General features: G+C 45.6%; 1 protein-coding gene across 1 annotated transcript in view; it reads left to right on the plus strand.

Moving 5' to 3' along the window:
• Positions 1-23,974, plus strand: part of FCER1G (Fc epsilon receptor Ig) — a 527,609-nt gene that overhangs the window by 237,642 nt on the left and 265,993 nt on the right. Inside the window, exon 2 of the mRNA XM_069607181.1 lies at positions 7,064-7,155. Within this exon, the coding sequence (XP_069463282.1) occupies positions 7,064-7,155 (92 nt within the window). The remainder of the gene's footprint in view (positions 1-7,063; positions 7,156-23,974) is intronic.

The following is a 23,974-nucleotide window of genomic DNA, read 5'->3' on the forward strand; positions in this document are numbered from 1 at the left end:
ACATTATGTCGCCTTGCACTGTCAGGTGAGAATGGCCCCTAGTGTTCCATGAGCCCAGCCTGATGAAGGTCTTGTGCACTTTATCCATGAAGCTGGTTTGGTGGTTCAGCTCATGGTCCAAGCGTTGCTATCTTTTTTTCTGCAACGCTAAGGCTTTTGCTAGCCAAGACCATATACTTTGTGTAGGTGCGATCTTGTCTGATGAGTCCACAGCTGGCTTCATTTTGGGCGCCGTTTTTAAGATTGTTCTTGTTATGGTAGTGCCGGCACTGAAGTAGTTACACTTGGTCGCTTCAACGATGTTAGACTTGGCTGATACCTGGTGTCTCGTTGCATTGTCTTTTTGGTCCCTAGCTGGTTCTTGCGGATGGCTCTGCTTGCGGGAGACTTCTGAGTTCCGAGGCACAGGAACAGCACAGAGATCTAGGGGAACGATGATTTGAGTTTCAAAAGAGCACCTCTTCTCTTGCCAATGGGTAAGGCAATCCGCGCTTTTCTCCACTGGGACAGAAGAATTAACAGATGTCGGCTGGCTCTTGTGGTTAGACCCTCTTATTCTAGAAGATTGTACACTTCTCTTTACCATAAGGACCAATCGCAACTCGATGGTATTATTTTCTAGCCAGCATCCGAAAACATTACTGTATAACTTTCAATGCAGCCAATTTGTAAGAATAAGACATAATTGCACGTATAAAGAAGACTATAGTATTCATGCTAACCATTTTATTGACAGACGTCAAACGTATGGCTACACATATAAATTACATAACTATGTGGGTAAGAGAGCAAAGTACAAACATAGGGAAACTCTATTGGCTCCCAAGGTGAACGTTACACCTGGGAATACAATAGTGTGCATCATCACATTTTTCAAACCTAATCCATAAATTAAACAATTGGTGAAATGCTATTGGACCCTAGTGAAGTCAGAGGGTTGCTTCCCCAAAGCTCACATTTTTGCCTTGAAAACCGGTTCCAATATTAGACAAAGCGGTTCACTACAAAAATAATCAGGTCTGTGCTACTAACATGTTTTTGAGCTGTTCAATCTTCAAAATAGTGGGAACTATGTTGCGTGTCCTTTTACTAAGAAGGTAATGATATTTACTCACAATATAGTTATTTGGCAATTAAAACATTTTACTATATGCAACACAAGAAATGTGATCTATATGATCTGTTGTCCATGCTTTAATATGTAGATAGGTATGATTACCCGTATGATATCAACAAGGATCATTTCACTCAGGTCCAACATTTGTCAACAAAACTGTTCAAGCACTATTGGTGAGGCTTTACATGGAGTTCCAAAGCACAGAGGATTACATTGAATGTGCTATCATTGACCTATTAAAACCAGTATTCATATTTATTTATTTTATTTATTTATTCTATTGGTTATTTATAAGCTGCTATACAACAACACAGTGTATCAAAGTACCACAAGGCAAAAGGGGAGGGAACAAGGGTGCAAATAAAACATTGAAAATTGATAATGAATAAAAAGTAACAAATAACGATCCCACTAAACCTTGCGACATTCAAAGCGTGCAAGTGCAATAAAGAGAAAGAAAAAAGGCGGGTTGGATGGCAGTAAGTGCTATCAAGGTCCCCCACGCTGGGAGGAAGTGCAAGAGGTGCCTGTTGGAAGGCAAATGGTAAGTGCATGGGTGGAGACGTTCCAGGCGAAGGGGAAGGTCTAACGCCTAACAGGTAAGTGCCGGACGAAGGCAAACCACCCGACAGCTGGGTGTGGGCCCCAGAGGGCAGTGCAGGGGGGGCGCTGGTGGCAATTGGGCAGGGGGCCAGGATCCTATTGGACTCTTAAGGGATCAGGCCGCCAATCTCAGTGGCAGGGTGGATGGTTAACATGGGAGTGGGAGAGGGAATGAGGAGGAGAACAGAAAGGTCTTGAGTTGTTTGCAGAACTTGAGGTGGTCCGGTTCCAGATGAAGAGAGATAGAATACTGTTCCTTAGGAGGGAGCCTGCTGAGGAGAGGGCTCTGCTCCCAGCACTCTGCTTGGAGAAGCGTTTGACCAGCAGAGAGTTGAACTGAGAAGATCGAAGAGATCTGGAAGGAGAGTATTTAGTAAGAGAAAGCTGCAGGTAGTGTGGTCCCAGGCCCCAGACAGCCTTGTGGATGGTGCAAAGGGTCTTGAATTTGATCCTTGCAGCAACCGGGAGCCAGATTTTAGGCCTGGAGAGATAAAGTCTCTGGGCGTGAGGCCAAGGATAAGTCTTGCAGCCCTGTTCTGGATTAGCTGAAGAGGGCAGAGGGAGGAAAGAGGCAAGTTGAGGAAGAGGCTGTTACAGTAATACAGCCTGGACAGGACCAGAGCTCTAGCGACATTGGAAAGGGAGAATGCCTCTAAGGAGGTAAAGTTGAAAGTGGACCTTCTTCGCAAGGTCCAAGATCTGAGCAGTAAAGGAGAGACAGGAGTCGAAGATGACCCCAAGGTTTCTGGCTTCAGTGGAAGGAGAGGGAGGTGAGCCCATAGAGGGTGGCAAGAGTGCAGAAATAAAACGAGGAACAGGTGTCCCGAGAGGACGAATCTCGGTCTTACTGCCATTAAGACTGAATAGCAGACAGGCAGTCAGGGATGATTGAGGTGGAAGAAGAGGAGGAAGAGGGGAGCTTGAAGAAGAGTTGTGTGTCATCTGCGTAGCAATGGAAATGAGGAGAGAAGGCAGAGATCAGGTGTGCAAGAGATGCAAGGTAGATGTTGAAAAGCCAAGGCGAGAGGATTTAGTCCTGGGGAACACCACATGTAGAGAGAGTGATGGTGGGGGTGAAGGATCCCAGGAGCACCTGGGAGGGGCAATCAGTGAGCAAGGAGGTCTGAGATAGCAAGGGTATCACAGAGACGCTTTATGAGAATAGAGTGATTGACCGTGTCAATGGCAGAGGAGAGGTCAAGGAGAATGAGAACAGCAGGAGAGTTAGAGTCAAGATTTGCAAGCAGCTCTTCACGGGTGTTCAGGAGAGCAGTTTCTTTGCCTCTGGATGCTTCGAATCCAGATTGATGGTCATGTAGACAGCCAATGAGTTCGGTGTGTTGGGTCAGTTGGGGGAAGACCAACTTCTCCAGGAGTTTCCCAAGGAAGGGTTTGGTAGAGATAGGGTGATAGTTGGCCGGACATGAGGGGCCGGGTGAAGGCTTTTTTAGGAGGGGTTGCACAAGGGAGTGCTTGAGAGAGGAAGGTAAAGAGCCAGAGGCTAAGGAGTGGTTGCAGATGTCAGCAAGAGCCGGAGCAAGGGAGGAAATGTTGTCCTTAATGGTTCTGGAGGAGCAGGGCGATACCTGTTTGGATGAGACCTTCATAGAGCTGACTACTATAGACACCTCAGCCAGGGTGATGGGTGAGAAGGAGGGGAAAGTAGGTGGAAGTGGAAGAGAGGCCAAGGGAGGTAGGAGGAGGAGTGGAGGAAGGGAAAGGAGAGAGAGAGGTCAGAATGTCCTGAAGTTTTGGAGGTGAAATGCGTGGCCAGTGCAGTACAGAGGGCTGAGAATGGAGAGGCGAGGTGGAGACTGCGGATGGATTGGCTAGTTCCTTGCAGAGTTGAGCCATGTTGTTTGTTGCCCCAGAGATGCAGGCTTGGACATGAGCCCTCTTTTTGGAGCATATAGAGAGACGATATTGCTTTTGGAGTAGGCAACAGGCCAGTATATCAGAGGATGAGCCTGAGGTCTGCCACTTCCGTTCAGCAACTCTGCACTGGCACACCCGGGCCCTACAACAACAACTGTCAATGAGGCTGGAAGGCGGCCTGCACCGATCCTGGTCACAGAACCAACTTCTCCCTGCATTGTGGAGCCCCGGGGACAAAGCCTGTCCCTGCTGCACCGCTGGCCTACCCAGAGCTGGCTCCTGGAGTCCCGCGACCCAGAGTTAGAGCCCTCACCATTGTTGTCCTCCCCGACGTGGCATGCTACACTGGCCTCGTTAGCATGCACTCCTTGACCGCTCCTGAATGGTGGAGCCCAGACACAGCGTGGATCAGTCCACCGCCATCAGCTTCCCGGGCTGCCGAAAAACAGCATTGCTCGCTAGCCAGTGAGCTCCCTGCCTGCCTACCGCCTACATAGCCCAGACACCTGGTGAGTGAGAACGGGGGTCGGGCATAACAACAAAAACAAAAAAGTGGACAGGAGCGGGACCCCGAAGCCTGCCTCAGAGGTCCATCTTGGGGGAGTGAGAAAAGTATCCTCAAGTGCGCCCACAGCGGTTGCAGTGCCGGCAGAGCGATAAAGCCTGCAGGCTGGCAATCAGCTGCTGGCATTCCCTGCTGCAACTCTCAGTCGGAGAGTGCTTGTGCGGTGAGGGAAGGAGTCTGGGGAAGAGGGCCCCTAGGGAGGGGGAGTCTCAGCATGGTGTTGGTTGGGTGCTGCCACCTGCCCCACCTGCATGGATGGGGAAGCCTGAAGTGAAGTGGAGCAGAGCCGTTGCCTGCAGCCTCCAACCACTTTGAAAATCACTCCTGTCTGGGGGAGCCATGAACTAAGGAGTGCTTGTGAAACTTTCGTCCTGCACGTGTCCCGTGCTTAAAATGGAGTCTGGGAACGAAGGCATGTATCGTCACTGTCAGCCCACACAGAAGGAACACTTTGACCCCATCACTGCTGCCTCTTCGACGCCCCACGCAGCAGATGTGGCCCCCGGTGCACTGAGGTGCGGCTATGCCTGCACGCGGAGGTGGGCGACCTTCACATCGTGATAATGGTTTAATAAAATGGACTGAGTACCAATTAATGTATTTTTCTACTTGTAACAGTGTATGTGCCCCGATGCTACGAATGGGTCTACTCCGGTCTTATGTGTGAATTCTCCCTTGTGTCCGTGCACAACGATGTATGTGTCAGACTGATGTGCTGCAGATTTGTTCATGCTTAAAGTGGACCCCGTGCATGTGTTTGTCCATGCACTGGTTTCCATATACATGATCCGAAATATATTGAATATTGCATATGGTCATGTTTTACCTTATACCCCTGGCATGGGATGTTGTGACTACAGCACGTCACCACAAGGGTGTGTGCTGGCTCACGTGTGAATTGCTAATAAAAGCGGCGAGCAGCTTACCGCTCACCAGTTGCCACTCAACTCCGGCTCCAGCAGCAGTATTGGAGTGCCTCTTGCACAGCGCGCACCATGCTCATGGAGCTGCCGCTCTGCCTCCCAGAGTCCTTCTAACCACACCTACAACACTACCCTGTGAGCCTGTTTGACTTTTGAAAAAACAAATAAAATGAAGGATTGAAGCAGCAGAAGTCTGTTCCATCTTCAGGACTTCTTTTAAATGAGGGTATGTGAACTTAGCTAAGCTATCACTGTTTAGCATTTCATAGCATCCTTGTGAAAATCAATATATGTTCTAAGACAACACTCTTCCTCTTTCCTGTCTAATTTTAGATCTACCTTTGAAATAGAACATAGCATCCAGAAGTGTTGTCTCGCCCAGAGGAAGGGTGAGCCACAGAATGAACTGGCTAACTAGGACAAAACTGTATTGAGAACTTTACAAATGCTTAGTAATTAAAATTGGCCTATTAATGTAACTGTAAAATATATATGAGAATGAAATGCCACCAGAGGTATACAAATCCTGATTTAGAGTGTAAAATCATGTTTGTCGCTTTAAATAATTTTTTCACAATTGTATTTTAATAAGTTCAAGCTTGAGCTGTTCCAGCCTTGCACGAAAACAAATAACAAAATAAAGTTACATTACACTGAACAATGTCATTACAACAGTATAAACGCAAAGAAAAGAAAAACAAGCGCTTTGTGTCCAGGCTATTGATATAATGGCTCCCATTCGGTCAACACTCAGCCTATTAAACCCTCCCTCCCTCACCAACCCTCCGGGTGCACTTTTGTAGCTGGAGTCATTAAACAGAATCTTCTTCTGCTCATGTTGATTACGATCATTATTTCAGCACTCCACCTGTCACATCCTGAAATGAAAACATACATCCTGTCTATGTCCTAGCTTCCCTGGGTCTTCAACTTCTAACAGCTACTTAATCCCTTTGCACTCAGAAATGGAAGACACACACACACATTGAAGTAGTCACCAGAATACTGAGAACGGTAGGACAACTAATTATATCCTTTTCAATGTAACTAAAATATAATGCGATATATGCTAAGAACACTAAAGGTCAGAGGATTATTCTGTAGCTTGTTTTCCGTATCAACATCATGTGTTTTACAGAACTTAATGTTTGGTGAGGACAATTAAATACACACAGTATTGAGGATAATGGAGGTGACTAGTGCAAAAGGGATAAAGGATCGACAGCCCAGAGAAATTGCACGTGTGAAAGGACATGTACATAAACGTACCCATATAATAGGCGCCGTGATTTGCAGGTACCTTATGAACTCTATTTCCTTTAACTCTTTTGTATGCTACATTGGATATTCTAAAAGACCACCATTGTATTGACATGTCAATTTGATAATGTTGTTGCCTGATTGATTCAATGTGTTAATGACGACTAAATAAGTATATTGCTTGAATTTGTAGAGTACGCCCTGAAGAAGGACCATTGTGAAGGTCCAAAATGCATTGGCACTACATAGACTCTGCTGCTTCAAAAATAATGATCTACCATTAAAAGACTGTTTTGACCACTTAAAGATTTGACAAAGAATTTGTTTGCTCCATCTGGATACATCAGCAGTATAAGTTGGAATTGATTGAACAAACATTAACAGTAGTGTTTACTACATTTGTAGGCGACCTCAGGTCTGATGAAATTATTTTCATAGGACAATATTTATCTTTCATTTCATGCACCAACAGAGTGTTTGTTGGGTCTCTGAGGGTCGCCACTTACTTTACAAATGAATCTCCTAAATTATTGAAGGAACTTGAATGAAGTAGCGGTGCCCGCCCTAAAGCCCCCTTTTATATACAGGGAATAACACTATGAATTAGAAGTGTAGTGTACCCTAGATAGAGCCAAAGTAAAACATGTTACTAATATAATTTAAAATGTATAGAAATCGTGGCACATCACTAAACGCAAAATGTATGGTCGTGTTTTCCAGATGCCCTGAAGGAGCCCGAGATCTGCTACATCCTTGATGCTGTGCTCTTTTGCTACGGGATTATCCTGACTGTGCTGTACTGCCGCCTGAAGGTGAGGACTCACACTGCATCTCTTGTATTCATTCTTTGCGACCAAGAAATCACTCTACCTTGTGAATCACTCTAGCATAAGTATACTCGTTTTTCTAATCAGGAGCTCCATTTTAACATACAAGTTGAACTAAGCGAACTTACTTTAATGGTAAGCAGCCTCTTCTTTGCACCTTTTTACACACCCTTGAAGATTTGTTCACCACTGTTGAACTAGCACATACTGCATAGATGTAGAGATGATAAGTGAGCATCCTGAATAGCAATTAAATTGGACTGTGACAGCATTCTAGAATTATGCTTTACACTTCACCACGTACACTGCCATCCTCTTTCATTTCCCCCAGTTCATTGGGATAGTTTATTTTTTTATTTATTAAGTGCCTCTTGCCTCAGTTCCATTTTTCCGTTAGCTTCGCTTTGGGTCGATATAAACGGCGCTTCAGTTCGAACGATAATGTCGTCTTCATCTAATCCTTCCACACCAAAGACTGTATTTAAGAAATGCCAGAAATGTTGGAGAAAGATGTCGCTAACTCATCCCCATCGGAATTGCCTCTGGTGCCTCGGTTCCGACCACCGTATAGATGACTGCGGTTCTTGTCAGTCAATGACCCATAAGGCCTTAAATGAACGAAGAGGTAAACTGGCGGTGGGGGAGGAATCCTCAAAGTTTTCTTCTAGGGGGAGAAAATACTCGGCTGAGTCTTCAGTAAAACATAATAAAAAATCTAGCTCGAGGAGTAGATCCAGGAAGTCCTCTTCTTCGTCCTCTAAAAAAGCAAAGAAAAGATGACACCGGTCTCCCTCTTCCTCTTCCTCGACGTCGTCTGAGGAAGTCATAATATGTCCGTCCAGACATGACTCCCCTAGAAAGTGGGAAGGTTTCAGAGCATCTATGTTAAAGAATTTTGAGAACACGCCCCAGAACCTCTCAAAAATGGCTAATGAAGACCATGCCCCTGCTCACAAAAAAAGTGACAGGGGAAGAGAATAAGATGAGAAAATCAGAAAAAAAATTGTTGAGTGTGTCATCCAGGGAGTCTTCCCAGACACCTCATAGAAAAGACCTACCAGTGCATAAATCCGAGGTAGAACTCAAGAAAATGGCATCAGACTCTCATACATCATCAAAGTCCTCGTCTAGAACGTCCTCGAAGCCTCTATTGAAGGCGGTCGAGCACAAGGTGTCGATGACCCAACCTAAAAAGGTTACGTCAAGTGCACAATCGACGGTATCAAAGGCTCCTTCGACGGTGTCGGTGGTCTCGACAACTCCTTCGACGGCATCGACGATGCCTTCGAAGGCATCGAAAATTAATTTGACAATATCGAAGGCAGTGGCTACAACATCGACGCCATTGACGCTTTTGTCGACGTCTACGCCCATTGCAATGGTAAAATAGACACCAATGTTAAAACCTATACCACCTGAAAAGTGTTTTACCCAGAAAGTAGACATGATTTTTTTAGGACCATGTCATCTATATATGAAGGAGAGTCATCAGCAGAAGAAGAAGAGGTTTCACCTTCTGACGTTAAATTTGGTAAAAGACAAGTCCCTGAGGAGTTAGTTGACCCTCAATCTAAGATGCAAGATCTATATGAGTGCTTGCAATCAGTAAGTGGTCTGGATACTTCTCCAGAATATGAATTTGAAAACCTGACCCAGCAGAACATGCTGATGCACGTTATAGAAAATTGATGAACAGGGTAACTGAACTCATGGGATGGGGTAGAAATTCACCTGTCTATCAAGATGATGACATGACTGACATCCTTTCAGGAGGACCTCAGCAAGACCCCATACTTCCTTTTCATGTAGCCTTACAAAGGAAGGTTAATACTGCATGGGAAAACCCTGAAACTATTCCGGCAGTAAATAAGAAATATGTGTCAAAATATAGACCCTGTCCTTCACATCTAGAATATTTAAGTAAGCACCCATCTCCAGAAAGTCTGGTAGTTCAAGCAGCTACCTCTACTAGGAACGCTGGATACCCTACAATTCCCCCTGATAGGGATGATTAAAAGGTTGATGTATGGACCAGAAAGATTTTTACGTCAGGGAGCATGGCTTTAAAATCCATAAATGTAACTTGCACTCTTGCAAGATTTACATATATCCTGTAGGACTGCATGTCAGCGGCAGCTGAACAGATCCAGGAAGGTGAGGAATGTGATGGGTTCTAATCTATAGTAAGGGATGGAAAAGAGGCGTCGGAAGAATGCCTTCAATCAGGTTCGGACACAGCTGATAGTATCAGTAGGTCCATGGCGTCTAGCACGGTGCTACGTAAATTTGTGTGGCTAAGAAAGTCAGGTTTTGCACCGGATGTGCAATCCAGGCTTCTTAATATGCCATTTGACGGCTCGAGGTTGTTTGGCAGCAAGGCAGATGAAAATTTGGAGAAGCTGCAGACCTCCAAAGTGGTGGCAAAATCACTCAATGCCGCTATACGACAACCTCAACAACCCCCCCACACAGGCTCATCTTCCTGGAGGGGTCGTCCCTTTTGATTTTATTCCTCATTTGGGAAAGGGAGAGGACAGGCCAGTCAGAGAGGTAAAAGGAAATGTCCTCGGGGGCGAGGAAAAGGTGCTAGATCTGCCCCAGCAACGGCATCTGTCCCTTCAGCCGCTGCTGCAGCTGCCACAAAACCACTCTGAGGTTTTGACCCAAAAGACCCCAATGGGAGGCAGGATCTCACAGCATCTGGAAGAATAGCGGGGCATTACTTCAGATGCTAGGGCACTGGAAACAGTATCCCAAGGTTACTGCCTTCCTTTTCAAAAGAAACCTCAAGATCACCCATCAGGATACAACTTTTTCAAATATCCAGATCCGCTCCTGTTGCAGGAAGTTTTAATCCTGCTACAGAAAGGTGCAATAGAACATGTACCTGTAGCAGAGAGGAACAAGGGTCGGTATTCCCCATATTTCCTCATACTAAAGAAGGACAGAGGACTGAGACCCATCTTGGACTTGAGAAGTTTGAACAAGTTCCTCAGCAAGGACAAGTTCAAGATGGTCACACTTTCCCAGATCCTTCATGCTCTCCAGCTCGGATTGGTTGGTATCATTGGACCTTCAGGATGCTTACTTTCATGTGCCAATCCATCTCAAGCACAGAAAGTACCTGAGGTTCACGATTGGCAATTCTCACTATCAGTTTCGAGTTCTGCCATTTGGGTTGCCACTGCCCAGAGAGTTTTTACCAAGTTGATGGCGGTGGTGGCAGCGAGTCTCAGGAGAGGGGGTATTCACATCTACCCCTATCTGGACGATTGGATGATCAGGACACGTTCTCCAGAACAAGCCCAGGAACATCTGTCAAAGACTTGCCACTTCCTTCACAAACTAGGGTTTTTTCTGAATTTAAAAAAGTCAAACATGATACCATCACAGAAACTCCAGTTTATCGCAACAGTCCTGGATACTTGTTTGGGCAAAGCCTCGCCTCCTGAAGAGAGAACTCACCACATTCTGCAGATGGTAATAAAATTCTAGAATGCCCAGTATCTACCGGCCTTTGATTTTCTCAGGTTGCTTGGTCTCATAGCATCCTGCATTTTTCTGGTGCCAGTTTGAGGATGAGATCCCGTAAATGGGCCCTCAGGACTCAATGGTCCCAATTTTCAGGGGAAATGTCAGATCTATTGCAAGTTCCAACCAGAGTAGCACAGGATCTCCAATGGTGGGCTTGCAGGGAACATATCCTCAGGGGATAATCTTTTTGGCAACCATGGCCGGAGATAACAGTAGTAATGGATGCCTCACTCACGGGGTGGGAAGCACACTCCAACAAATTGACAATCAGCGGTCATTGGTCTCCATCGGAGTCCAAACCACACATCAACCAATTGGAGCTGAGGGCAATCAGACTAGCGCTGAAGGCCTTCTTGCCATCTGTGCGGGGAAAGAATGTCCTGATAATGACAGACAACCCGGTGGCCATGTACTATCTCAACAAGAGAGGAGGAGTAGGGTCACTGCCACTGTGCAGAGAATCAATGCAGCTCTGGTTCTGGGCAATACAAATGGTGGAATGGAAGTTTCCACTTCTGTATGCGTTTCCTCCAGTCCCTCTGATCCCTCAGGTAATCAGGAGGTTGATAAAGTTCAGGAAAACCATGATCCTAGTTGCCCCGGATTGGGCCAGGAGAACATGGTACCCGGACCTTCTGGACATGTCCGTCTGCCCTCCAATACGTCTTCCAAAAAGAGAGGATCTTCTCTCGCAAGAGGAAGGTCCTGTTCTCCATCTAGAGGTCAACACACTCAACCTTCACACATGGCTTCTGAGAGGTTGAGATACAAGGATTGGGACCTTCCGGATGACGTCATAGAGATCTTGCTTTCAGAAAGCCAGCCACTAAATCTCTGTACCGGTGTCGTTGGAACAATTTCTGTAACTGGTGCAGAGATAAGAATGTGGACCTGTTTCAATGTAATATTCCTACAATATTGTCTTTTCTATTACACTTGGCTAATCTGAGGCTCCAGGTTGGCACTGTAAAAGTATACTTAGCAGTGATATCCATTTTTAAGCGCTCATCAGAAGAAGAATCTTACTTTAAGCTACCTTTAATAACTCAATTCTTAAAAGGTCTAAATAATGTGTTTCCCCCAATACCCTTTCAAGTTCCTGTGTGGGATTTAAACTTGGTACTAAAGTTCCTCACATGCATTCCATTTGAGCCTTTACATTCTTGTCCATTAAGGCTCCTTACTCTAAAAGCAATACTTCTTGTGGCAGTGACATCAGCCCGCAGGGTAAGTGAGTTGCGGGTACTTTCTAGTGGTCCTCCTCACACCATCTTTTATAAAGATAAAGTAGTCCTTAGAGTAAAACCCTCTTTCTTGACAAAAATTGTCTCAGATTTTCACCTGTCACAAAAAATAACACTGCCTCCTTTCTACCCTCCTCGACACACAAGTAAGGAAGAGGAGCGGCTACATAGATTAGATCCTAGAAGAGCTCTTAGCTTCTATATCTCAAGATTGGCAAAACTACGTCAGTGTGACCAGCTTTTTGTGGGATACACTGGCCGTAAATTGGGACTAGCTGTAACTAAGCAAACATTATCTAGATGGATAATTTTGGCTATAAATGAATGTTATAGATTTGCTGGGAAAGATCCTCCAAATGGGCTGAGGGCTCATTCAACCAGGGGCATGGCAACTTCAACGGCACTTCAAAGGGGTGTCCCTGTGCAAGAAATTTGTGCAGCAGCCACATGGTCATCCATGCACACTTTTATAAAACATTATGCTCTAGATGCAACTTCTTCTCAAGGAAGTCTATTCGCTAAATCAGTACTTCATTCTGTACATGACTAAAATTTCTGTACTCCCACCTCCAATACAAAACTGCTTTGGGAGTCTATCTAAGATGAGGAATACGTGGGAGGAACATCCAATCGAGAGAACGTTACAGTTGCGAAGTGGTAGGGACTGTTCAGCCCTGCCGTTTGCATTTGAGGGAAGAGGGTAGAGCAGGGGGGGAGTGTATTGGCATTTGTCCTTTGTCCAAATGTTAAATCCACCTCTGATTGCACTCTTTAGAAAATATTGAAATACTGCTTTTTAGTTATAAAAGATGTACACCTTTTATACTTTGCCACAACATTATAGAAAACGCTCTTCTTTTTTGTTAATTTACGGGTGTCCATTTTTCATTTCAGCACTGCCTAAATACCCAGCACCCAGGATTTACATCATACTTTCCAAACAAATCCCACAACACGCATGACATATTCTGTTTGCATGTAAACTCTGTAAAGTTACTCAAACAGAATGAGGTTATCAAGTCAGTACCTATAAGTTTGAATCATGAAACATTCTGGCAGAGTAGACTAGGCTTCTAAACAAAGATACATTCTATGTAGGTCGGAGAGCCACTAGTAAGTATGCATGAGAAGATCTGAAACTGGTCAATACTTGCCAACCTAGCCTTATCATTTTCAGGTAGGGCCTTGTTGGACCATCTCGGTGAGGTGCAGCTTGATTCCCTAGGCGTAGCAAGCAAGACACACAGATCTGGGCATATACGCATTCACTTAGGGAGACACACTGAAGCCAACATGCATTGGCAAAGCCAACAGTTTGGGCTTTTGATTAGGCATTCATAGGCATTTGCCAGGCACTGCTATACGGGTACCACATAAGGGTACCACATTGCCATAAGATGGGAACAGCTGGAAAATGGTGCCAGTAACTGGGCATATGATGACATTGCCTGGCAAATGTCTGCTAATACTTATATGCAAGCCAAAACTGATGGAATGTGATTGCTTGTTTAAGACAGGACTTCAGTGCAAGTCACAGAGGCATTGACAAATGTATTGCTTATAAAAATGTTACTACACCAGGAGCTCATTTACAGAGGCAATTAAGTAATTAAACACTCAACAGAATGCTTAGATATAACACTGGCAGGCCCTATACAGCAACACGTTTGGTGTTACTTTGTGTTAGAGTTTGCTCAAAGAATTATAGAAAGGTTAGGTTTTGTTGGTGAGGCATTATCATAGCCATGGCTACTCATTAGGTGGGTAAATTACCTGGCACACCCATAGGATGTGTGTTTCTCCTCACATTTTAACGCCATCCTATCTGTGTTCCACTGCATGTGTTCTGGTTGTTCCCAATAGGTAAAAAGTCTCTGAATCAATTAGAACCACCGTCATTGCTCTGGCCAGCCTTCCATATAATTGTTTGCTTATCAGAAGCCCGTCCCAAACTGCTAGACCACAGGGCCTAAAAATGTATGTGGTTACTTGTGTTCCAGTGCAGATGGAACACAGCCTAGCAATTGAGATTGAACTGCACCTTTCGGTGACAGCACCAAAAGTCATTTGCTAATGGCTTGTCCTCTACTCTAATGGCACAGACATACGACAGAATTATGGCATGGAATGTTGCGAGGAGCAACGGTAGTGGTAATGTTTAATTCAAAGACTTGCATCTATCACTATTTGATTTTACTACACTCCCCCGTCCAGAATACATTTTTTGTTACTACCAGCCTTATCTTTTCACTTATACTCAAGTAGTTAATGCAGCAGAATATATACTTTGAATGTAATTTGTAAGGGCCTCCAGTCAGTTGACGCACCTTCTGCAGAAATCTGTGTTCAAGCAACGTTACCTGTCATTTATATAGTTTGATATAGTTAACCATTTTATTAAGCATGATGTGAAAAAACACTATATTCGCACAAAAATAAACATACATTAAAGTACAGAAACCAAAATTGTGATTTTAGGTTTGAGGAAATAGTTGTAGGCATCCTGCTTGAATATGTGTGCTACCTCACTTAGGTGTGAATGGCCCTCCATCTCCCTGGTCATTTGTACTTTCATGGCTGTGGGGCATAAATTACTGCCCAGACCAAGAAACACATTCTGGCCAGGCAGACCTCCTGCAGTTCAGCCTCTCAGAAGGATGTCTCTGAGGTTGCTGATGAATGTTTAGAGTGAAATCCACCCCCCACTACCTTGGGTACTAGTGGTGTATAACACAACTGGCATGGCCTCCTTTTTCTAGGGGGGGGCAGGGGCTGGCTCTGGGGGGCCTGGCCCCCCTGGCCCCTCTGCTGGAGCCGGGGCTGCCGAATGGGGATGAGGAGTCACTTATTGCCGGCGCCCGCGAATGGGCAATTACCGGGTACGCCGACTTCGGCATGACCCGGTAATTGCCCATTCACGGGTGCCGGTAAAATCCCGGATCCGGCGGCAGCCATGCCTTTGTTCTTTGTTACAGGCACGGCTACCGTCAAACCCGTAATGAGGCCCAATGCATTATAATACCAGTCGGTGCACAGGCAATCCTACAATGACAGGCTTCAGCTTCACAGTGCTCTTTGGGAGATCCAGTCATACACAAGGCAAGGCATGACACCAGGAAGGTGCATGCACTAAACAGCTTTTCATTATATTGTCAGGCAAAGCGCCATTTGTGCATTCGCAAATATAACCAAATAGGTTTCTGTGCCTAACATTAAAGTGATGTAACAACTACAGGTATTCACTTCTTATAGTATGTTCACCTTATTGAAGTAGATAGATGAGGAACGCTAGTAACCTCTCACCCTCTCTGACGCCTTTAGACTTGGTTGCCATGGAAACTCATGACTGCAGAGTTGATCAACGAAGAGTGTGCTTTTGGAGCTGTATGTGATCAGCCATTTCAGTAACATCAGCCACTTCACTATGGTTACCTCTGTGCTGGCAACTAACATGCACATTTTGAAAGCAGTGCCTTGCCTCTCACCAAGTTACTGTGAATATCAATGGTGGTAAGAAAAATATATTATTAAAAAAGGCACTAATGTAGGTGAACTAAGCACTGCCTGAGTGCCAGCGCTATTGAGGTTGCTTGCCAACAATTGTCACTACTTCAGCATCCAGATGTGCTCCAACTGTGCCGCCTTCAGGCGGCCTGACGCCCCAGCAATACCAGACGAGTGATGAAACAGAAGACATGCATGATCACTGTTGAGTTAAGTTTGTGTTTTTATATTTAAAAGTGTGGATGTGTGCGTGTGCATGTTTTTAATGTGGTGCAATGTGGTGCAATGTATGTTGTTGTCAAAAAGCTTTATTCAGATTGATCCTTTAGCACATAACAGCACCATCTCAGTAACAGTTAATGTATATAACAAATCACAAACAGTAAAACCACGTGAGAATAAAACCACACACTTAGTAAAAAGAAGAGAAAAAACAAGTTAAACTTAACAACTATGGCATTGGATTTCAACCTTTAGAGGAGAGGAGGGCTCACAACCACAAAACTGCAATATAGAGGTCTAAATGGACTATGGGAGGAGAGCACAAATCGCAACCTTGGTGTAAAGAGTGGTTTCAATCAATGCCTGACAACCTGCTTCTTAAAAGCCAGGCATGGTGAACATACTTTGCAGAGGCAAATACCACATTATACTCTAGTGTATTAGTGAGGAATTGCATTGATTCCCTCGTGGTTCTTAGCCCCATTTCAAGTACAATTGGTAATAAGTATCTGCGCCTGAGCCCCATTAAGAATGATAGCAATGTAAAATGAATCTAAGTTTCTTTAGCTTTTTTACAAAGTAGGCAAACACCAGTATTGTGAGGTGACCAACCTCGCATATACCAGGCAGTGTACAATATACCCAGTCTCAAGCGAACATATAAGTAGCGCTCGTAGGGGGGGATAAATACCATCCAGGAATGGTTTACTGTTTTCCATTGAGTTGGGTAGGAGGAATACAGGGCAGTTTTTTTTTAGCATGCATTTGAATCTCTAGATTCATAAACGTGTTGCGTGTAGCTTGAGCTCCTCTTTGAGTAAAGGGCGACACTCACTGGGATTTTCCTAGAAGTGACTAGCACCTAACCCACACAGTGGGCCTCATTACGGGTCGGGCTGTCCGGAATTAACAGTCGCGGTAAACCCGCCGCCACTGTTAATTCCGGACCACCCGATCCCGAGTCCTGCAGGCGGGAGGTGATCTTCCCGCCAGGTCTGACCTGGCGGACGTGGAAACACCAGCACCATCACGGGACTCAATGGGAATGGGGATTAACACCATTCTGCCTCCGTGACTCCCGGGACTGTAATGCCCTGGTAATTCCGGGAGTCACGGAGGCGGAATGGTAATACGAGTCCGGCAGTAACCAGGCGGTTTTACCGCTGTGGTTACCGCCGGACTCGTAATGAGGCCCAGTATCTTTTTCACATGTATGACCCAGCCGAGATTGTTGGCTCCTTCCAGTTGCAGGAAGTCTTTCAAAGCATCTTTGTAGGGGGGCAGGCTCACGGAAGACCAAAGCCTCATCCAGTCCAGGACTGGCCTGAGGGCATTCAGATCGGCAATGAGCAATATTTGGAGTTCTAAGTGAATCAGCGCAGTTGGTGCATTTTTAAGCAAGAGCAGCAATTTCTTTAGAAAAAGTTCTCGACAGGGGATAATATTTTTTTATTGGTGAAGCCCCAGATCTCTGCACCGTAGAGAGACGCAGGCAATGCTTGTTTGTCAAATAGAGCCAGGACTGGTGTAATTGCCCCACTGCCATGGCTCGAGAAAAAGGACCGGATTGCCCCGCTATATTTACTTAAGTTAACCTTGGATTTGGTCAATTGGTCTGACCACCACCCGCCCCCACCTCCTTAAACCTGATCCCCAGGTAATCGAAATACCCAACTTGATCCAGTGAAAGGCCCTTGATTTCAAGCTGTACCTGGCATGACTTAGAGAAGGGGAGTTTAAAGACCATAACTTTAGTTTTACAACTGTTGAGCCCGAGGCCATGCTCCATACATTTTGTCAAGATGGTATTGAGAGCCACTTTCAGCCCGGCTGGGCTAGTAGCAAGAATGACTGCATAGTCCGCATAAAATAAGGCGGGCCATTTCTTTGACCCAATTCTAGGGGTATCCAAGGCACTCGCCTCTAGTGCATCCACGAATTCCTGAATGTATAATAGGAAAATACGTGGGACCTCTTTCGACACCTCAAATTCACTGTTCAGGTCCCCTACAGACCATAACGCACACTAGCCTGATTTTGAACGTGTAATAATTCAATAGCGTCAAGCAGCTCCTTTGGATGTTTACGTTTTTTCAACGTTTGCCACAAAAGTGTTCTTGGCACAGAATCGAACGCTGTTTTAAGGTCCAAAAAGATAGCATATAGCTTCATATTTTGCAATTTTGTATATTTTTGAATGAACAGAAACAGTAGGAAATAATGGTCCACTGTGCCCTAACCAGTTTCAAACCCAGCTTGGGCGTTGCGAATGGGGCCTGTGTCATCTACCCATTTTTAAGTTACCTCAGCAATATTTCGGCAAACATTTTTCCGGCACAATCGAGTAGCGAGATCAGCCAGTAATTTTCAGACTGGTCTTCAGGCTCTTTTTTGTGTATCAGTACTATTATTGCCCTTCCGCCAAGTTTGCGGTACTTCTTTAGCACCAATGGCAGCGTTGAATACTCTGCATAGAATTGGCACCCAGATAGCCATTTCATCACAGTAGAAGTCGAGCGGAATAAGATGGGGCCCTGCTACTTTCCCACTTTTTTGGGAACCCTAGGCCTCTTCCACCTCCTTGTGTGTTACAACCAAAACTTCCTCTAGTGGATTTGTGGCTGGCTCCTCTACACCCTGCTGTGCATCCTGCCTTCCCAGACTTGAGTAGAGGTTATAAAAGTGCTTTCTCTAGGTCGTTCCTGAAATACAGCATTGTGTGGACTGTTCGCAACCCAGTTTGCAGGGTGAGAACAGTTTCCAGAACCGCACCATATCCCCTTCTTCCATCGCGTCCCGAAGGGCAGTCCAAAAGGCTATTGCATATGCATTTTTTGATGTGCGCAAGAGGGCTTTGTGGTTTACCCTCAGTTGTTGCAGGGCCCCTTTATCCACAGGGTTCATAGATCTGGCATACTGTGCCAGCTCTTTTTTCGATCTGTAGCACTCGGCATTGTACCAGGTTTTTTTCTACAGCCCTATGTTTGGTCTTTGTATTTATTGAGGACGCAAAGGGAAGCAGGTTTTTGCCCAAGGTCTCAAACTCTGTGATTATGATTGATGCTGGGGCACTGGGATTGCAAATTTCACCCAAGTTGAAAACTATTGCTGCGTTGGACTCAGACTTTAGGCCCCTCTCGATACAGTCTGGTCATTTTACTGATTTTCTGGCATGCCCCTCGGCCACTAGATGTTGACCTGGCCCTGCCCACAAGTACCACCGATACAACAAGAAAGGGACAGGGGTTTGTGGTCGCCCTCCATCCCTTCAATAATGGACAGGTTCTGGGTTCCCTTTGGACCACTAAATGTCACAGCTGCTGGTTGTTCACTTGGCAATCTGCCATTGCATACTCTAAGGTTGAAGCTAGCCATTATGCATGCTGACGCAACCGCGACTTTTTGAACTCTTTTAGATGGGGCCAAATGATAATGGTGGGATCGACCATGTGAGGTCCTCGTCTTCCCAAAGATCTTTTGATCGCACCAGGGGTTCCATCTGGAGGTGGAAATCCCCTGCTACCAGTATGAACTGGCTTTCCAAGTTCAGAGGAGTGTCAAGGTTGCACAGATCTTGTAACTTCAATAGGGTCTCTAGGCCAGACTTCACATTCGGCCTATTAAATAAGTTAAAGAGGAAAAATCCCCCCCCCTTCCGCAGTTACGGCTAACAGTTGTAGATCAGGAGATCAGGGGAACCAGTTTCGATAGATACCACTTCCCAGGCAAGCCTGACATTGTGCTAAATCTGGAGCCCACTCATTGGTCAACCTCAGGACTTTTAGATGCCAGGATTGTGGAAGTCACATAACCCTTAAAGGCAACTGGCTCTAACGCCCATGTTTCCTGGAAAAGAATGAGCTGATGCTCTCTGATAAAGTTGCACCATGCCGGGTCACTAGTCATTCGATTCAAACCAGCTACGTTCCGCAAAAGGATTTCTTTGGGGTACTACTGGTGACTCCCCTAGGTGACCCAACGGTAGTCAGTCCAATAGGTCTGCAATGTATGTGTAGAAGAAGGTTTGCATGAGTGTTTGCTTTTGTGTGTGTGTTATGGTATCTTGCATTTGTTTAGCGCCTCCTGTCATAGCGTATGGGGTCTAATAACTTTGCCTGTCATAGAGGCAAAGGAGGAGTATGATAGGGTCGGATAGATAGTTGGGAAGAGGGTGGAGGATAAATTAGAGGCTCAGGAATGTGTGAGGAGAAAAAGGTGGAGGAGCGATGTGTGCAATTCGGCTGAATTTATCGTGGAACTGACCTCTGCAGAATGGTGACCGTACACCTAACGCGGTAAGAAATCAGCCGTTAAATACTGTTATGTGACCCCATGCTTATATCCTAATCTAGCGGCTAAAGTTAAATATTGGAGCCACTTGATTGCTCCGGTGCCGGCATCTATTGTGCTGTACTCCCATTGCCTGCATTTATTGTACCGTACTACTGAATACTATTGTGCTGCACTACTGTGCTTTCGACTGTGCTGTAATTAGCCTTGCCTAACCTGGCTGCCCTATCGCCTGCATTTTATTGTGCTGTACCCCCATTACCTGTACTGACCGGGCCGTACTACTGTGTTCTACTGTGCGCCATCACTGTGCTTTTTTACTGTATTGTGCCTTGCCTGCTTACCCCATTGCCTGCATATACCGTATTGCACCTCGTCTGACTGCATTGTCCCTATTGCCTGTCCTACGAGCATTAAAACTGGCTCCATTACCCATAAACTCACGGTGCATGTCAACCTCACCAGACATCTACCCCCGAACACATCATGTTACCTCCAGCACTCCCACCTCACACCAACATCCCGCCTATCTCCTTCCTACCTTCCTTCTTCTCCAAACCCACATACCCTTCGGCCACTTTCCACAAACCCCAGTTGCCCATCCACAACCCATCAGGCAACATGACCACCCAACACAACCACCGCTCCAAATCCACTCCACCACCACGCCATCGCCCAAGATCTGTGGGCACTAGAAATACACTCCTAGGTCAACGCTAACGCCTTGCACATGTACCTACAGCTACCATCCCTAAGCCAACAACAACTACTCACGTTAAGACTCAGGAAACTCACTCACTCAACCCTCTCATTGACTCTACTCCTGCGCCACCCAAGGATACCAAAGTTAAACACACCACCACACAGTCCAACAAAGGCCCTAGCAAACTCAACATAGCACCGTTACAATGTGCCCTGATCAACGCTAGATCCCTCCCAGCTCCCGCCACTGAGATCTTTGACATCATCTCCAATCTTGACCTAGATGCTTTAGCTATTACGGAGACTTGGCTCCACGAAGCCTCAGGCCCGGCCTTATCACTAGCCCTCCCTCCAGGCTACACTATCCTTCGGCAAGACAGACCTACTACCAGGGGTGGGGCAGTAGCCCTTATAGTAAAAGAGAGCCTAGCAGCCAGACAAATACCTCTACCATTGGGGAGAATGTAGACTTCCTCACAGTCAAAATTGCCACCTCTCCCAACACCACCTTTAGTATTCACATAGCATATCGCCCTCCAGGGCCCCTAGCGGACTTCAACGACAACCGTATCCACAATCTCGGTGAAAATTTGAAATCCTCCTCCAAATCTATTCTCCTGGGGGATTTCCACCTCAGCCTCAATGACCAGAAAGACAGACTAGCCAAAGCCCTAACCAAGGCACTGCAGGAACTCGGCTTCCTCCAAAAAATCTGCGCCCCCACTCACTGTAAAGGACGCACCCTGGCTTGGTAGTGGACCATAATTGCAATGTCGACATCATTTCCAACACCCATACCCCATGGACAGACCACCACCTCATACACTTCCTCATCCTCACCACCTCCCACTCTAATAATTCCAGTGCAGTGCCACCAGCCTTAGCTAGAAGTGCACGCAACCTCACAAAAGAAAGGATTCTCCCCTTCTTAGACACTCCAGCCCTCACACATCCTGCCTCATTAGACACTGCAGTACTGGCTAGCATATACAACACGCTGCTCAAAACCGCAGTGGACCCCATTGAGAGCACAAAATCAAAGAAAATAAAACACTCAAACTCATGGTTCTCCTTAGAACTGAAAGAACTATGTACCTTAAAGTGGAAAGCCTTGAACAAATGGCAAAGATCCCAACAGGAAGACATGCTTATCGCATATAAAACCCTAGCAAAGCAATACAAGCAAGCTATAGTTAAAGCTAAATCCTCCTCATATAATGATAGGATGACCAACGCCACCTCTGAATCCAGAGAACTCTTCTCCATCTTCAAAGAACTGTCCACACCAGTCACCAACACTCAAGAAGTATTTAAAGATGAAGCCTGGTGCACTAATGTTCAAACAGCCCTTATTAACAAAATTGATCTCCTGCAACAAAAGATCCATGCCCATCACAACAACCTCTCTAAACACATTCAGAATAAATCCCACATTGCTAGCAAAGAAACCAAAGACATAAAACCCTTCTCGTAGAGAAGTAACCGAATCTGAAATATTGGACTTCATGAGGAATATTAAACGTTCTAATTGCAAAGGTGATGCATGTCCAGCCAAGCTAGTCAAAGAATGTGCAGACACCATTGCGCCTTTTCTCAAAACCTTCATCAATGCCTTCTTCAAATCCAACTCAGTTCCTGATAGTCTAAAAGAAGCTTGGGTCTGCCCAATTTTGGTAAAACCCTTGCTGGACCACGAGATAGCCAATAACTACAGACCAATCACTACGGCCCGATTCCTGCTCAAAATCCTGGACAAGGTTGCATATACCCAAATTCAGCAATTCCTAGAAGTAAACTGCATCCTAGGCAAAAGACAGTCAGGATTCAGACCAGGCCATCGGACGGAATAGGCCCTACTGGATCTCAAAATACTACTTAGTGACATTATGGACAAAGGGAAACCGGCACTTCTCCTTTTGTTAGACTTATCGGCTGCCTTTGATCTCGTCAACCACGACATCCTCTGCAAACAACTTAAAAATGCTGACCACTTCTCGCCCAAAGTCACAGCCTGGATTGAGTCCTTCCTCAAAGGAAGACTTATGCGGGTCTTCTCGGACTCTACATACGCTGATCCCACCACCATTCACTGTGGAGTCCTGCAGGGCTCATGCACAGCACCCACAGTGTATATAACATGTTCACCCTCCCCCTATTCAGTGACTTGGATCATCGCGGCATAGCCTACACCAACAATGCTGATGATACGCAAGTTCTTCTCCCACTCACAGGATCCTATGAACAAGCCTCAGAAGCCCTAGCTAACATCTATGCAGCCATACAGACATGGATGTCAGCAAACGGCTTGTGTCTTAATGGAGGCAAAACTGATATCCTCCTGGTAGGCACCAAAGAGACCCTCAGCAAACTCTCTCCTCTATACGCTACCTTCAATATTGACAGCACACCTGTCGCAGTATCACCTTCAGTCAAAACGCTAAGAGAATTCTTTGATTCCTCGTTATCCATGTCACGCCAGGTCAGTGCCATTGCCTCCTCGGCTGCACTCAACACCAAAATCATCAACGCTGTCAAACCATTCCTATCTACCAAGAACTGCCTTAGCATCTCCAGGCCCACAGTAGGCACCAAACTCGACTACTGCAATGCCCTCTTCTTAGGTACCTGTGCCAAAAATATTAAAAAGCTACAAGTCACACAGAACAATGCCCTGCGGGCAGCTCTGAGCATCTCTAAAAGGGAGCACATTTCTCAGGCTAGGAGAGAGGCACATTGGCTGCCGGATAGAGAGCGCATCTTATTCAAGACCCTTGCAATCACACACAAATGCCTCTCACATAATGCCGACTACCTGACAGGATCACCCCCGTCACCTCCAGACCCACGAGGTCTCACCTCACCAACCAGATCTACGTGCCATCTTTCAAATGAGCCAAAGCAGAGGGTGCGAGCTGCCAACACCTAGCACCAAAAACCTGGAATGCTCTCCCGTCAGCCCTCAGAACGAAACTTCATACTCAGTATTCCAGAAAGCTCTGAAAACCAAACTCTTCGGGTGATATTGTATGTAAATATGTGCTCTGTAAAGCGCTTTGGATTAAGAAGCTATATAAATAACACATTGTTATCATTATCATTATCATTACTGTACTGCCTCTGTAACATAACTGTAACATGCCACTATTGTCTCTGCTTCTGCCCGTTCCACTGTAACGGAACCACTATCTTTTGCCTTACACTGTTTTGTGCCACCAATACTATGTAATGTGTTTTCTCCAACCAAGTTAGAATTCTGTAACAGCGCCACGATGCCCCAGGGCCGTTGTGCACTTTATAAATATAAATAA

The sequence above is a fragment of the Ambystoma mexicanum genome, chromosome 1p (assembly GCF_040938575.1).
Source record: "Ambystoma mexicanum isolate Mex_15411 chromosome 1p, UKY_AmexF1_1, whole genome shotgun sequence".
NCBI lineage: Eukaryota > Metazoa > Chordata > Amphibia > Caudata > Ambystomatidae > Ambystoma > Ambystoma mexicanum.